Here is a 13,828-nt window from a genome sequence, read left to right as displayed (position 1 = left end):
CACCTATGACTGTGTGGCCAAATTCCCCTCCAATTTGATTTTCAGGTTTGCTGATGACACCACCGTAGCGGGTCGGCTTTCAAACAATGTCGAGACAGAGTACAGGAATGAGATAGAGAATCTGGTGAACTGGTGCAGCGACAATAATCTCTCCCTCAATGTTACCAAAACGAAGGAGATTGTCATTGCCTTCAGGAAGCGTAGTGGAGAACATGCCGCTGTCGACATCAATGTGGAGGAAGTAGAAAGGGTCGAATGCTTCATGTTTTTAGGTGTCCAGATCACCAACCTGGTCCCCCCATGCCGACACTATAGTTAAGAAAGCCCACCAACACCTCTACCTTCTCAGAAGACTAATTAAATTTGGTATGTCAGCTACAACTCTCTCCAACTTTTACAGATGCACCATAGAAAGCATTCTTTCTGGTTGTATCACAGCTTGGTATGGGGCTCCTGCTCTGCCCAAGACCGCAAGAAACTACGAACGGTCGTGAATGTAGCCCAATCCATCACGCAAACCAGCGTCCCATCCATTAACTCTGTCTACACTTCCCGCTGCCTCGGCAAAGCAATCAGCATAATTAAGGACGCCACACACTGCGGACATTCCCTCTTCCACCTTCTTCCATTGGGAAAAAGATACAGAAGTCTGAGGTCACGTACCAACTGACTCAAGAACAGCTTCTTCCCTGCTGCCAACAGACTTTTGAATGGACCCTCCTTGCATTAAGTCACTACATCCTAGCTATGACTGTAACACTACATTCTGCACTCTCTCGTTCCCTTCTCTATGAATGGTATGCTTTGTCTGTATTGCGTGCAAGAAACAATACTTTTCACTGTATCCCAATACATGTGACAATAATAAATCAAATCTAATCAAAATGTCCCCGTGTGTTTCAAGGCTTTTTTCCCCATTGTAATTTCCAATGACAGCATTTATAATGGACGCTGCCTGTGTGTTTATTTTTGCTCATTCACAGGATGGTTGATTCTCTCTTGTTGGAAATGGCCGCTGCCTAATGCTTGTGTGGCATGAGCATTACTTGACACTTAGCCCAAGTTGATGGTTGTTCGGGTGTTGCTGCATGCAGATATGAAATTGTCACACTGTAATTGCATCCTTCCACCACAGGAGACACTGTCGGGCTAGATGAAAAGAAAATGCCTTTCCCATTATCATGATTTTGACCAGGATTTGACAGTCGAGGAATTGGTTTAGAAAGTGTGCATGCGTGCGCGCTGGTGTGCGCTCACATGCATGTGTGTATTTGATGTTAAGGCCTATGTATACTCACGTTCCACAGTGATGGTGATGGACACCTCCACTGCTCCATGTTCATTCTCTGCCACACACTGATGTTACATCCAGGGACACTGGAGACTGTGAGGAATCACCAACCACAGCTCATTGTTGGATCTTGTTCTGTTCACTGGGACATTAAGATGTCTCCAGGTCAGGTTAGAAGCTGGGAAGCTCTCGACAGAGCAGATTATCACTGTCGAAGGCAGTCCATTCCACACCCAAACCACTCTCTGCATAAAGAACCTACCTCTGATATCCTTCCTGTATCTCCCACCACGAACCCTATAGTTATGTCCCCTTGTAGTAGCTCCATCCACCCGAGGAAATAGTCTTTGAACGTTCACTCTATCTATCCCCTTCATCATTTTATAAACCTCTATTAAGTCTCCCCTCAGCCTCCTCTGCTCCAGAGAGAACAGCCCTAGCTCCCTCAACCTTTCCTCATAAGACCTACCCTCCAAACCAGGCAGCATCCTGGTAAATCTCGTCTGCACTCTTCCCAGTGCTTCCACATCCTTCTTATAGTGAGGTGACCAGAACTGCACACAATATTCCAAATGTGGTCTCACCAAGGTCCTGTACAGTTGCAGCATAACCCCACGGCTCTTAAACTCCAACCCCCTGTTAATAAAAGCTAACACACTATAAGCCTTCTTCACAGCTCTGTCCACTTGAGTGGCAACGTCTAGAGATCAATGGATATGGACCCCAAGATCTCTCTGTTCCTCCACAGTCTTCAGAACCCTACCTTTGACCCTGTAATCCACATTTAAATTAGTCCGACCAAAATGAATCACCTCACATTTATCAGGGTGAAACTCCATTTGCCATTTTTCAGCCCAGCTTTGCATCCTATCTATGTCTCTTTGCAGCCTACAACAGCCCTCCACCTCATCCACTACTCCACCAATCTTGGTGTCATCAGCAAATTTACTGATCCACCCTTCAGCCCCCTCCTCTAAGTCATTAATAAAAATCACAAAGAGCAGAGGACCAAGCACTGATCCCTGTGGCACTCCGCTAGCAACCTGCCTCCAATCCGAAAATTTTCCATCCACCACCACCCTCTGTCTTCGATCAGACAGCCAGTTACCTATCCAATCGGCCAACTTTCCCTCTATCCCACACCTCCTCACTTTCATCATAAGCCGACCATGGGGGACCTTATCAAAGGCCTTACTAAAATCCATGTATATGACATCAACTGCCCTACCTTCATCAACACACTTAGTTACCTCCTCAAAAAATTCAATCAAATTTGTGAGGCACGACTTGCCCTTCACGAATCCGTGCTGACTATCCCGGATTAATCCGCATCTTTCTAAATGGTCGTAAATCCCATCCCTAAGGACCTTTTCCATCAATTTACCAACCACTGAAGTAAGACTAACCGGTCTATAATTACCAGGGTCATTTCTATTCCTTTTCTTAAACAGAGGAACAACATTCGCCATTCTCCAGTCCTCTGGCACCATCCCCGTGGACAGTGAGGACCCAAAGATCAAGCCAAAGGCTCTGCAATCTCATCCCTTGCCTCCCAAAGAATCCTAGGATATATTTCATCAGGCCCAGGGGACTTATCGACCTTCAGTTTATTCAAAACTGCCAGTACATCCTCCCTCCGAACATTTATTTCCTCCAGCCTATTAGCCTGTAACACCTTCTCTTCCTCAAAAACATGGCCCCTCTCCTTGGTGAACACTGAAGAAAAGTATTCATTCATCACCTCACCTATCTCTACTGACTGAGTGTGTGTCTCACTGTCAGAGGGTCAGTACTGAGGGAGTGCTGCACTGTCAGAGGGTCAGTACTGAGGGAGTGCCACACTGTCAGAGGGTCAGTACTGAGGGAGTGTCTCACTGTCGGTGGGTCAGGACTGAGGGAGTGTCTCACTATCGGTGGGTCAGTGCTGAGGGAGTGCTGCACCGTCAGAGGCTCAGTACTGAGGGAGTGTCTCACTGTCGGTGGGTCAGTGCTGAGGGAGTGCCGCACTGTCGGTGGGTCAGTGCTGAGGGAGTGTCTCACTGTCGGTGGGTCAGTGCTGAGGGAGTGCCGCACTCACTTTTGGAGGGTCTGTTGTGAAAAAGCGTTGCACGAGCTTATAAACACTGTAAGACTGCAAGATTGAACCAGATGCCAGTCATCATGTCCACAAGTGGAATATCTCCTCTTGTATCTGTGGCAAGGCTGTGATGATACAGCACCAGGATACACTGCCAGGAGGGTGTAACTACAACGTGACATGTTTACATGGAAAATTTGTATTTTAATAGTGGACACAGGAATTCATATTGATGGGGAAAATGTGACAACAGGAAGGAACAAATCTGAGCCAGAACTTTGCTTCAAAAGAAGTTTAATTTATAAATATCTGCAGAATAGCCTGAGCAATTTAATCACTTGTGTTAATAAATGTAATATTGTTCATAACCCAAATGCTTCTTACAATCGAACCTAGCATGGAAAAGGTGCAGCTTTCAGAAAGCACATTCTGATCTGATTACTAAGCTGAGCAACATCACATTTCTGTTCATTACTATTCGACCATGTTGGCTGCACACAGTGAGGCAATGCCTTGGTTATGATGTGTCCACACAGCAGGACTGGGGAGCAGCAGGAATAAGGAAAAGTTTCAGCTCGCTGAGGAGAAGAAGTGGAATCTCTGGTCCCAGGTTTCTCTCCGTACATTAAGAAGCACGCATGCTGATGTTCCCTTGCTCGCTGTCTGATGATGGCACTCTGCTTGTAAATTGCAGTTTATGCTGATGGGAAGAATAGGCTTTTCAGAAATAGAGGGATTGAGGAGAAAACAGGGAGGTTATGCTGAACATTTCTGAAGCTCTGATTCGGTCACAACGAGAGTATTGTGTCCAGTTCTTGTCCCTCACTTTGGGAAGGATAGGAGGGTCCTTGAGAGGGTGAGGAGAGAGATTTACCAGCATGGCTCCAGGGATGAGGGGATTTTAGCTCTGAGGTTCGGGTTGGAGAAGCTGACCATCTGTGTTTGGGCTGAATGCCCTCTTCCTGTGCTGCTCCCTCTGTGTGTTTAATTAGAAAGAGTTGATGTGTCAAAATGGGGAAGTTGGATCAAAGTGAGAAAACCGCACATTGCCTTGTCCTTTCAGCGAACCCTGTGGCATTTTAGGAATATAAGAACATAACAGGAACAGGAGATGACCATTCAGCTTCTCAAGCCTTCTCCACCATTCAATACTATCACGCCTGATCTGATTGTGTCCTTAACTCCAGCTTTATACGATCCCACCAACCCACTTCACCCCCATAAACCTTGATTCCCTAAACGCTAAAGACTCTAACTTAACCTCCACTGCTCTCTGGTGGATTGAATTCTACAGACTAATGACTGTCCGAGAGAAGGAATTCCTCCTCATCTCCGTCTGCGATGGGAGACCCCTCATTCAGAATCTGTGTTCCTCTTGTTCTAACATTTACCATAACAGGAAACACTCTCTCAATCCCATCCTGTCAAGTTTCCCGGAGGATCGTGTATGTTTTGATACGATCACCTCGTGTTCTTCTAAACTCCATTGGATATGGGCCCAAATCTGCTCAACCTTTCCACACAAGACGAACCCCCTTCATCCCAGGAATCAGCCCAGTGAACCTCTGAAATGCACCCAATGTAAGTATATCCCTTCTTAAATAAGTGAGCAAGGAGAACAAGACTGTACACAGTACTCCAGGTTCAGTCTCACCAATGCCCTGTACAGTAATAACAAAACTCCCTGATTTGTATTCCCCATGTTCCACAAGAAACTGTCCTGAATACAGTCTCCGAACCCATGCTGAAGTTTATCTTTGCCAGTTTGATTTGTCCAATCAATATGAGGATTAATCTTTTCCACTATTATGAAAGTATCTTTCTCAGAAAGGTCATAAATTGATTTAGACTCTGCCCCCCGCCCAGAGTAACGAATCTCAGAGAGCCTATAGCCATAGAATCCTGACTGTGCAGAGTGAGGTCATTCAGCTTATTGAGTCTGCACTGACTCTCCGAAGTACGTTTTACCCAGGACCAGGCCCCCAGACCCGATCTCCATAACCTCGCACATTTACCATGGCTAATCCACCTAAAAGTCACAGCTTGTGGCGGCATCAATATTGTAATGTTAGAAAGGTGGCAGGCAATTGGTGCATAGCAAGATCCCACAAACAGTCATGAGATACTGGCCCAGATAGAACCATGGAATCCCTGCAGTGCAGAAAGAGGCCATCCAGCCCACCGAACTCCCACCAACTGTCCAAAAGAGCATCCCACCCAGCCCGAACCTCGCTAATTCCCCACAACCCTGCACATTTACCGTGGCCAATCCTCCCAACCGGCACATCTTTGGATACTAAGGGGCAATTTGCCATAGCAAATCCTCCCAACCGGCACATCTTTTGATACAAAGGGGCAATTTAGCATGGCCAATCCACCGAACCCACACATCCTTGGACACTAAGGGGCAATTTAGCATGGTCGATCCACCAAACTGCACATCTTTGAACTGTGGGAGGAAACAGGAGCCCATGGAGGAAACCCATGCAGACAGGATGAGAATGTGCAAACTCCACACAGACAGTCACCCAAGGCTGGAATTGAACTTGCCACTGTTGAGGCAGTAGTGCTAACCACCATGCCACCATGCTCCCCTTTATCTGTTTTTCTCAGTGATGTTCATAGAGGGTAAATATTGGTCACAGGACACCGGGGAGAACTCCCCTGACCCCCGCTACCCCTCCTCTGCTTCCAGACTGTGTCCGGAGGATCTTTGACATCCATCTGAGGTGTCCGCTCTGCGCCTGTTCCAGGATCATGAGGTTTAAGACCCAACATTGGTTTCATTCTGAGTCTATCCAATCAGACATAGGGACTGATTCTGCATCCTTCCAGGCTCTGTCTTAAAGTTACTGGGGGCGATTCTGCCATCTGCTGCACTAATGTTTTCCCACAACAGGCCGGGAGAATCCTGCGGTGGGTGATTCATGGGGTTCATGCCCTGCCAGCATCTCCCAGTGCCGGATTTCTGGCAGCATCCTCTCCACACCGGAAATCAGGGGGAGACACAAAGACCATTTAAATGGTCATTTGAATATAATTTAAATGAGATTAGTGGGCCCGGGACTGAAGTCTCCAGGCCCGCTTCCCTCCCCGCTCCCCGGCCAGAGTGGTTCACTCTGGTCCAGGAGGGAGGGCTTCATATTCCTGGATCACTGGGAAGTTTTCAAGAGAGGAGGGCACCTGTACAAGAAGGACGGGTCACAACTAAATTGGAAGGGCACGAATATCTTGGCTGGGAGTTTTGCTCGTGCAGTTCGGGTGGGTTTAAACTAATATGGCAGGGGGGTGGGGATCAAAAAATTATGTCTACAAGTGTAGAGGCTGGGGACGAGCTTGGGGCCAGGACAAGACTGGCAAAGAAGAAGAGCAGTCTGGGGGAGGATGACCTCACTGGGTCTGGAGGTCTGGAGTGCATCTACTTCAATGCAAGGAGCGTAGCAGGTAAGACAGACGAACTCAGGGCCTTAATGCTTACGAGGAACTTGGATGTGGTTGCGCTGACAGAGACTTGGTTGAAAGAGGGACAGGACTGGCAACTGAATATTCCGGGGTACAAGTGTTTTAGACGAGACAGAGGAGGGGCCAAAAGAGGTGGGGGAGTAGCAGTATTAGTTAGAGAGCATATTACAGCAGGGCAGAGGGAGGACAATTCAGAGGGGTCGTGTACCGAGTCACTGTGGGTGGAGCTCAGAAACAGGAAGGGCGCAGTCACTATGTTGGGGGTATACGACAGGCCCCCCAACAGCCCAAGGGAAGTGGAAGAACGGATATGTCAGGAGATAATGGATAGGTTCCGGGAAAATTGGGTTGTTGTAGTGGGAGACTTCAATTTCCCTGGTATAGACTGGAAATCGCTTAGGGCTGGGAGTCTGAATGGGGAGGAATTTGTAAAATGCATACAGGAAGGTTGTTGGAACAATATGGAGATAGCCCGACTAGAGAGGGGGCTATACTGGACCTAGTACTGGGGAATGAGCCCGGTCAGGTCTTCAAAGTTTCGGTCGGGGAACATGTGACAAATAGTGGCCACAATTCTGTTAGCTTTAGGATAGTGATGGGAAAGGATGAGTGGAGTCCCAAGGGTAAGGTGTTGGATTGGGGGAAGGCTAACTTTAGTGGGATTAGGCAGAAATTGGCAGCTGTTGATTGGGAGAGGCTGTTTGAGGGTAAATCCACAGCTGGCATGTGGGAGTCTTTTAAGGAACAGTTGTTAGGGCTGCAGGATAGGCATGTGCCTGTAAAAAAGAAGGATAGGAAGGGTAGGATTCAAGAACTGTGGATAACCAGGGAAATTGAGGGATTGGTCAAAAAGAAAAGAGAGGCGTACGTTAGATCCAGGCAGCTAAAAACGGAGGGAGCTCTGGAGGAATACAAAGAAAGTAGGAAAGAACTCAAACGAGGAATTAGAAGGGCAAAAAGGGGTCACGAAATGTCCTTGGCAGACAGGATTAAGGAGAATCCCAAGGCATTTTAATCATACGTTAGGAACAAAAGGGGTGTCAGGGAAAAAATCGGACCTCTCAGTGACAAAAGTGGGGAATTATGCTGAGAGCCCAAAGAAGTAGGGGAGATCCTACATGAATACTTTGCGTCGGTATTCACAAAGGAGAGGGATGTGTTGACTGGGAGTGTCTCGGAGGGGAGTGTTGACCTGTTAGAGAAAATCTCCATTACAGGGAAGGAAGTATTAGGTTTTTTAGGGAATATAAAGACTGACAAATTCCCAGGGCCTGATGGAATCTATCCAAGGCTGCTCAGGGAGACGAGAGATGAAATCGCTGGGCCTCTGACGCAAATCTTTGTCTCGTCATAAGTGAGGTCCCAGAAGATTGGAGGATAGCTAATGTGGTCCCGTTATTTAAGAAGGGTAGGAAGGATAACCCGGGAAATTATAGGCCGGTGAGCTTGACGTCCGTGGTAGGGAGGTTGTTGGAAAGGATTCTTAGAGATAGGATGTATGCGCATTTAGAAAGGAATAAACTCATTAACGATAGTCAGCATGGTTTTGTGAGAGGGAGGTCATGCCTCACTGACCTGGTGGAGTTTTTTGAAGAAGTGACTAGAATGGTTGACGTGGGAAGGGCTGTGGATGTCGTCTATATGGACTTTAGTAAAGCGTTTGACAAAGTCCCTCATGGTAGGTTGGTGCAAAAGGTTGGATCTCATGGGATAAAGGGGGAGGTGGCTGGATGGGTGGAGAACTGGCTTGGTCACAGAAGACAGAGGGTGGTGGTGGAAGGGTCTTTTTCCGGCTGGATGCCTGTGACTAGTGGTGTTCCGCAGGGCTCTGTATTGGGACCTCTGCTGTTTGTGATTTATATAAACGATCTGGAAGAAGGTGTAACTGGGGTGATCAGTAAGTTTGCGGACGACACGAAAATGGCTGGACTTGCAAATAGTGAGGAACATTGTCAGAGGCTACAGAAGGATATAGATAGGCTGGAAATTTGGGCAAGGAAATGGCAGATGGAGTTCAATCCAGATAAATGCGAAGTGATGCATTTTGGTAGAACTAATGTAGGGGGGAGCTATACGATAAATGGCAGAACCATTGGGGCATTACTATAGGGTTCGTGGTGGGAGATATAGGAAGGATATCAGAGGTAGGTTCTTTATGCAGAGAGTGGTTGGGTGTGGAATGGACTGCCTGCAGTGATAGTGGAGTCAGACACTCGAGGAACATTTAAGCGGTTATTGGATAGGCACATGGAGCACACCAGGATGATAGGGAGTGGGATAGCTTGATCTTGGTTTCAGATAAAGCTCGGCACAACATCGTGGGCCGAAGGGCCTGTTCTGTGCTGTACTGTTCTATGTTCTATGTTAACCATAAAAGGTGTAGATACACAGAGGGACCTGGGTGTGCAAGTTCACAGATCCTTGAAGGTGACGTCACAGGTGGAGGAGGTAGTGAATAAGGCATATGGCATGCTTGCCTTTATAGGACGGGGCATAGAGTATAAAAGTTGGGGTCTGATGTTGCAGTTGTATAGAACGTTGGTTCGGCCGCATTTGGAATACTGCGTCCAGTTCTGGTCGCCGCACTACCAGAAGGACGTGGAGGCTTTAGAGAGAGTGCAGAGGACGTTTACCAGGATGTTGCCTGGTATGGAGGGGCTTAGTTATGAGGAGAGATTGAGTAAACTGGGGTTGTTCTCACTGGAAAGACGGAGGATGAGGGGTGACCTAATAGAGGTGTATAAAATTATGAAAGGCATAGATAGGGTGAACGGTGGGAAGCTTTTTCCCAGGTCAGTGGTGACGTTCACGAGGGGTCATAGGTTCAAGGTGAGGGGGGCAAGGTTTAACACGGATATCAGAAGGACGTATTTTACACAGAGGGTGGTGGGGGCCTGGAATGCGCTGCCGGGCAAGGTGGTGGAGTCGGACACACTGGGAACGTTTAAGACTTGTCTAGATAGCCATATGAACGGAGTGGGAATGGAGGGATACAAAAGAATGGTCTAGTTTGGACCAGGGAGCGGCGCGGGCTTGGAGGGCCGAAGGGCCTGTTCCTGTGCTGTATTGTTCTTTGTTCTTGTTCACTCCAGTGGGGATAACACAAGCTCCCCACAAACCGGGAATTCGCGGCTCGACCTTGCTGGAGTGAAGGGGGGCAATCGGAACCCCCCAAAGGGTCGGGCGGCAGGGGGTGCTCCCTGGACATTGGCACCTTGGCAGTGCCAGCCTGTGCCCTCTGGCACTGTCCAAGGAGCAAAGTGCCAATGCTCAGGGAGCATCTTGGCACTGCCCATCAGGGGTTAGCCGGGGAGGGGGATGTGGTCTGCCTGCTTATGGCCGGGGGGGGGGGGGGGGGGGGGGGGGGGAGGGGGGGAGGGGGGGGGTGCGGGGAGGGGGAGGTTTACTGTCAGGGGGGCAAATCGGTGGGGGTGTTGGGCTTGGGAATAGTCAGGGGGGCCAGCGATCGGGCCGCGGGGGGTGGAGGGGGGGGGGTGCAGAGAGCTGGCATTGCAGAGGTCGTGGGACTGGCTAGCGATCAAACTGGCCAGCGATCGAGAGGCCGGCAGCGTGGGGGCACTGCTCATATGTCGATCTCGGCACTGACAGATTGGCACATGCACAGTGGCCCACTCAGCGCGCTGCTTTCACTAAATAGAGTGTCACTAATTTAGAGGATCACTCTAAATAGTGACACAATCCACAAGGATCACTCTAAATAGTGACACAATCCCCAAGGATCACTCTAAATAGTGACACAATCCCCAAGGATCACTCTAAATAGTGACACAATCCCCAAGGATCACTCTAAATAGTGACACAATCCCCAAGGATCACTCTATTTAGTGACACAGTCCCCAAGGATCACTCTAAATAGTGACACAATCCCCAAGGATCACTCTAAATAGTGACACAATCCCAAGGATCACTCTAAATAGTGACACAATCCCCAAGGATCACTCTAAATAGTGACACAATCCACAAGGATCACTCTAAATAGTGACACAATCCACAAGGATCACTCTAAATAATGACACAATCCCCAAGGATCACTCTATTTAGTGACACAATCCCCAAGGATCACTCTATTTAGTGACACAATCCCCAAGGATCACTCTATTTAGTGACACAGTCCCCAAGGATCACTCTATTTAGTGACACAGTCCCCAAGGATCACTCTATTTAGTGACACTAGCGGGGATAGGCCCCACCCCCTGAAATGTAATGATATTCACGGTGGTGGCCTCTGCAGTGCACAGAGTGTGGGAGATTCGTCTCTGAAGTCCCACTGGAAAAAAACAGTGTGAATTACTGCAGTTTTCAGGCAAATTCAACGCTGAGAATTTTTGGGGGAGAATTCCGCCCCTTGTTACTTCTTGGCATGAGAGGGATGGTGGGTTGGAAAACACCTTTCACCAAATTTCTTCTGAGCAACATGGCAAACGCAGCTAATAAAACCGCTCGGATTACCAATATCACAACCATGGACAAAGTGCCAGCTGATGTGTTGCCAATATTTTAAACATAGAGGAAATGTAACTCTGGAGTGGGATTTTCCAGCCACTCTCGTCCAAAACCGGAAAATCATGCCCGAGGTGAATGGACCTTTCCGTGATCCGCCCCTTGCCCACTCCAATTCCCATGGCGGGCGGAATGGGAAAATTTGCTCCCCAGTCTTTGAGACGCAGAATGGTGATGCTAGAACACCACCACTGGCAGGAGGATGTAATTACAGCGTGACATGTTTACATGGGAATTTTACATTACAAATGAAGACACAGGAATTTACATAATAAAAAAGGGCTTGTGGCAACAGAAAATGATGCTTTGGAGATAGGAATCATTCACCAGAGTATGATATTTAATGTTAGAAAGCGTAAAGAACCATCTGAGCATTTTAACTATCTGTATTGATAGGTGAAAAATTATACCGAATTCATCAGTTTCTTGCAGTCTTTGAAAGCATGAAAAAAGTTGCAGCATTCAGAAAGTACGTTCAGGACTGTTCAAAATTTCAGCAACATTATATTTTTGTTCATTACTATTCTACCCTATTTGCTTCACACACCCCACAGCCCCTCGCCCCACTTAACACTCAATTTCGCTGGAATCTGAGCTGTGCGTATTCCGTGACCTCGCTCCTGTGCACAGTCCCATCACTGCTGGGCAGCACCAAGAAGTTGATGTTGGCGTAGAGAAGGTTGTCGGGTCTGTCGGTGTGTCCATGGATATGTGCGTGAAAGCAGCTGCAGCAACTCTCATTCCAGGCACTACAGGAGAAGGAAGGTCAAAGGGAGATAGTTAAAATGTCCAATAACGTCCACCATTTAGAATGAATTGTATCTGATCTACTCTCTGAATTCAGAATGTTTAAACCGTACAGAGCTGTGGTTTCTTAATTCTGTTTTATCTGAACCAGAAAAGCAAACCACAAAATTAGGAATGAAAGTTTATACAGGCTGAAAACACCAGGAGCTAAAAGATCCCTAAAAGAAATGGACTACATTGTAAGACCCGTTCAGATTCAGGTTAAAATTCAAATTCTATTGGCTAGATTCCATGTCACTTCAACAACAGCCTATAGAATCCATCAACCACTTTATCAGCAGATGCAGAGAAAAGGGTCCATCCAATGTCTTTCCAAAGGCAGAGCTGACAGGCAGAATTGTTGAGTTGCTAATCGTATGCACTCCCATGGAAGTGTTCTAGAAAGATCCGCTAGACAAGCCTAAAACGTACAACATCGAAGAGCTACTCAAGGATAGATGTATGTGTGAAGAGATACATGCAGATCAGGAAAGCTTACAGATCTGGAGTACAACCCCAATTGTTGATGCACTCCCTCAAACACCAAACCAAGCAAGACATGTGGAAGATGTGGTCTTTGCGATGCAACAAGGAAGTGCCCAGCTTTCCATCAATTCTGCAAGGCAGAGAAGACCATTATCAGCAACAGTGCACCAGAGCAAAGACTGACACAGCTAAAAAGAGCCATGCACTGATCCAAACAGTGTGTACAGAATGGGGACCTTCAATCAATAAGAATAACCTTCCGCTGTCCAATCAGAAACATATACACGGGGTGATTGACAAACCAGAAGATGATGATGAGGTGCACAATGTGACGAAAGGCGGCAAACACATTTCACATCATCAATCTCGCCTAGCCTCCCGGAAGTCCATATCTGCGCCAGGTGCGTCAAACTGCAGTTCCTGAGAGACCGCGTTAGGGAACTGGAGCTGCGGCTCGATGACCTTAGTCTAGTCAGGGAAAATGAGAAGTTAATAGATAGAAGTTACAGGCAGATCGTCACACCAGGGCCACGGGAGGAAGGCACGTGGGTTACGGTTAGGAAGGGTAAAGGTCACGTACCACAGAGTGCCCTGGTGGTTGTCCCCCTTAACAGTAAGGGATGGGTGTCAGATGGGAGAGAGGAGGGGAGAGAGCAGTCAGTGATGGTATCCCCTGTGGTTGTCCCCCTCCAAAATAAGTATACCGTTTTGGATACTGTGGGGGGGGATGACCCTCCAGGGGTAAGCCACGGTGACCAGGTCACTGGCACGGAATCGGGCTCTGTGGCTCAGAAGGGAAAGAGGGGAACCAGGAGAGCAATAGTAGTGGGGGACGCCGTGGTTAGAGGCACAGACAGGCGGTTCAGTGGGCGTGAACGAGACTCCAGGATGGTAGTTTGCCTCCCTGGTGCCGGCGTCCTGGATGTCTCTGAGCGGGTAGGAAGCATCCTAAAAAAGACGGGTAACCAGACAGACGTCATTGTCCACATTGGTGCAAATGACGTAGGCAGAAAGAGCAGGGAGGTCCTGAGAGAGCAATTCAGGGAGTTGGGTAGGAGGTTAAAAAGCAGGGCCTCTAGGGTAGCGATCTCTGGACTACTCCCAGTACCACGTGCTAGTGAGGCGAGGAACAGGGAGACTGCACAGCTGAACGCATGGCTAAAGGACTGGTGCCGGAGGGAGGATTTCAAATTCGTAGATCACTG

The 13,828-nt window shown here is 47.9% G+C and overlaps 1 protein-coding gene across 1 annotated transcript in view; it reads right to left on the bottom strand.

The window, feature by feature from the left end:
- Nucleotides 1–3,648: 3,648 nt before the first annotated feature.
- LOC144508364 (sialic acid-binding Ig-like lectin 12) overlaps nucleotides 3,649–13,828 on the bottom strand; it is a 41,691-nt gene continuing 31,511 nt past the window's right edge. Inside the window, exons 9-10 of the mRNA XM_078236218.1 lie at nucleotides 11,924–12,100; nucleotides 3,649–4,344 (exon numbers count right to left, since the gene is read on the bottom strand). Coding sequence (XP_078092344.1) covers nucleotides 11,926–12,100 — 175 coding nt within the window. The 3' untranslated portion in view covers nucleotides 3,649–4,344; nucleotides 11,924–11,925. The remainder of the gene's footprint in view (nucleotides 4,345–11,923; nucleotides 12,101–13,828) is intronic.

This window comes from Mustelus asterias, chromosome 20, assembly GCF_964213995.1.
Source record: "Mustelus asterias chromosome 20, sMusAst1.hap1.1, whole genome shotgun sequence".
NCBI lineage: Eukaryota > Metazoa > Chordata > Chondrichthyes > Carcharhiniformes > Triakidae > Mustelus > Mustelus asterias.
This window is presented reverse-complemented; position numbering and strand designations above follow the sequence as displayed.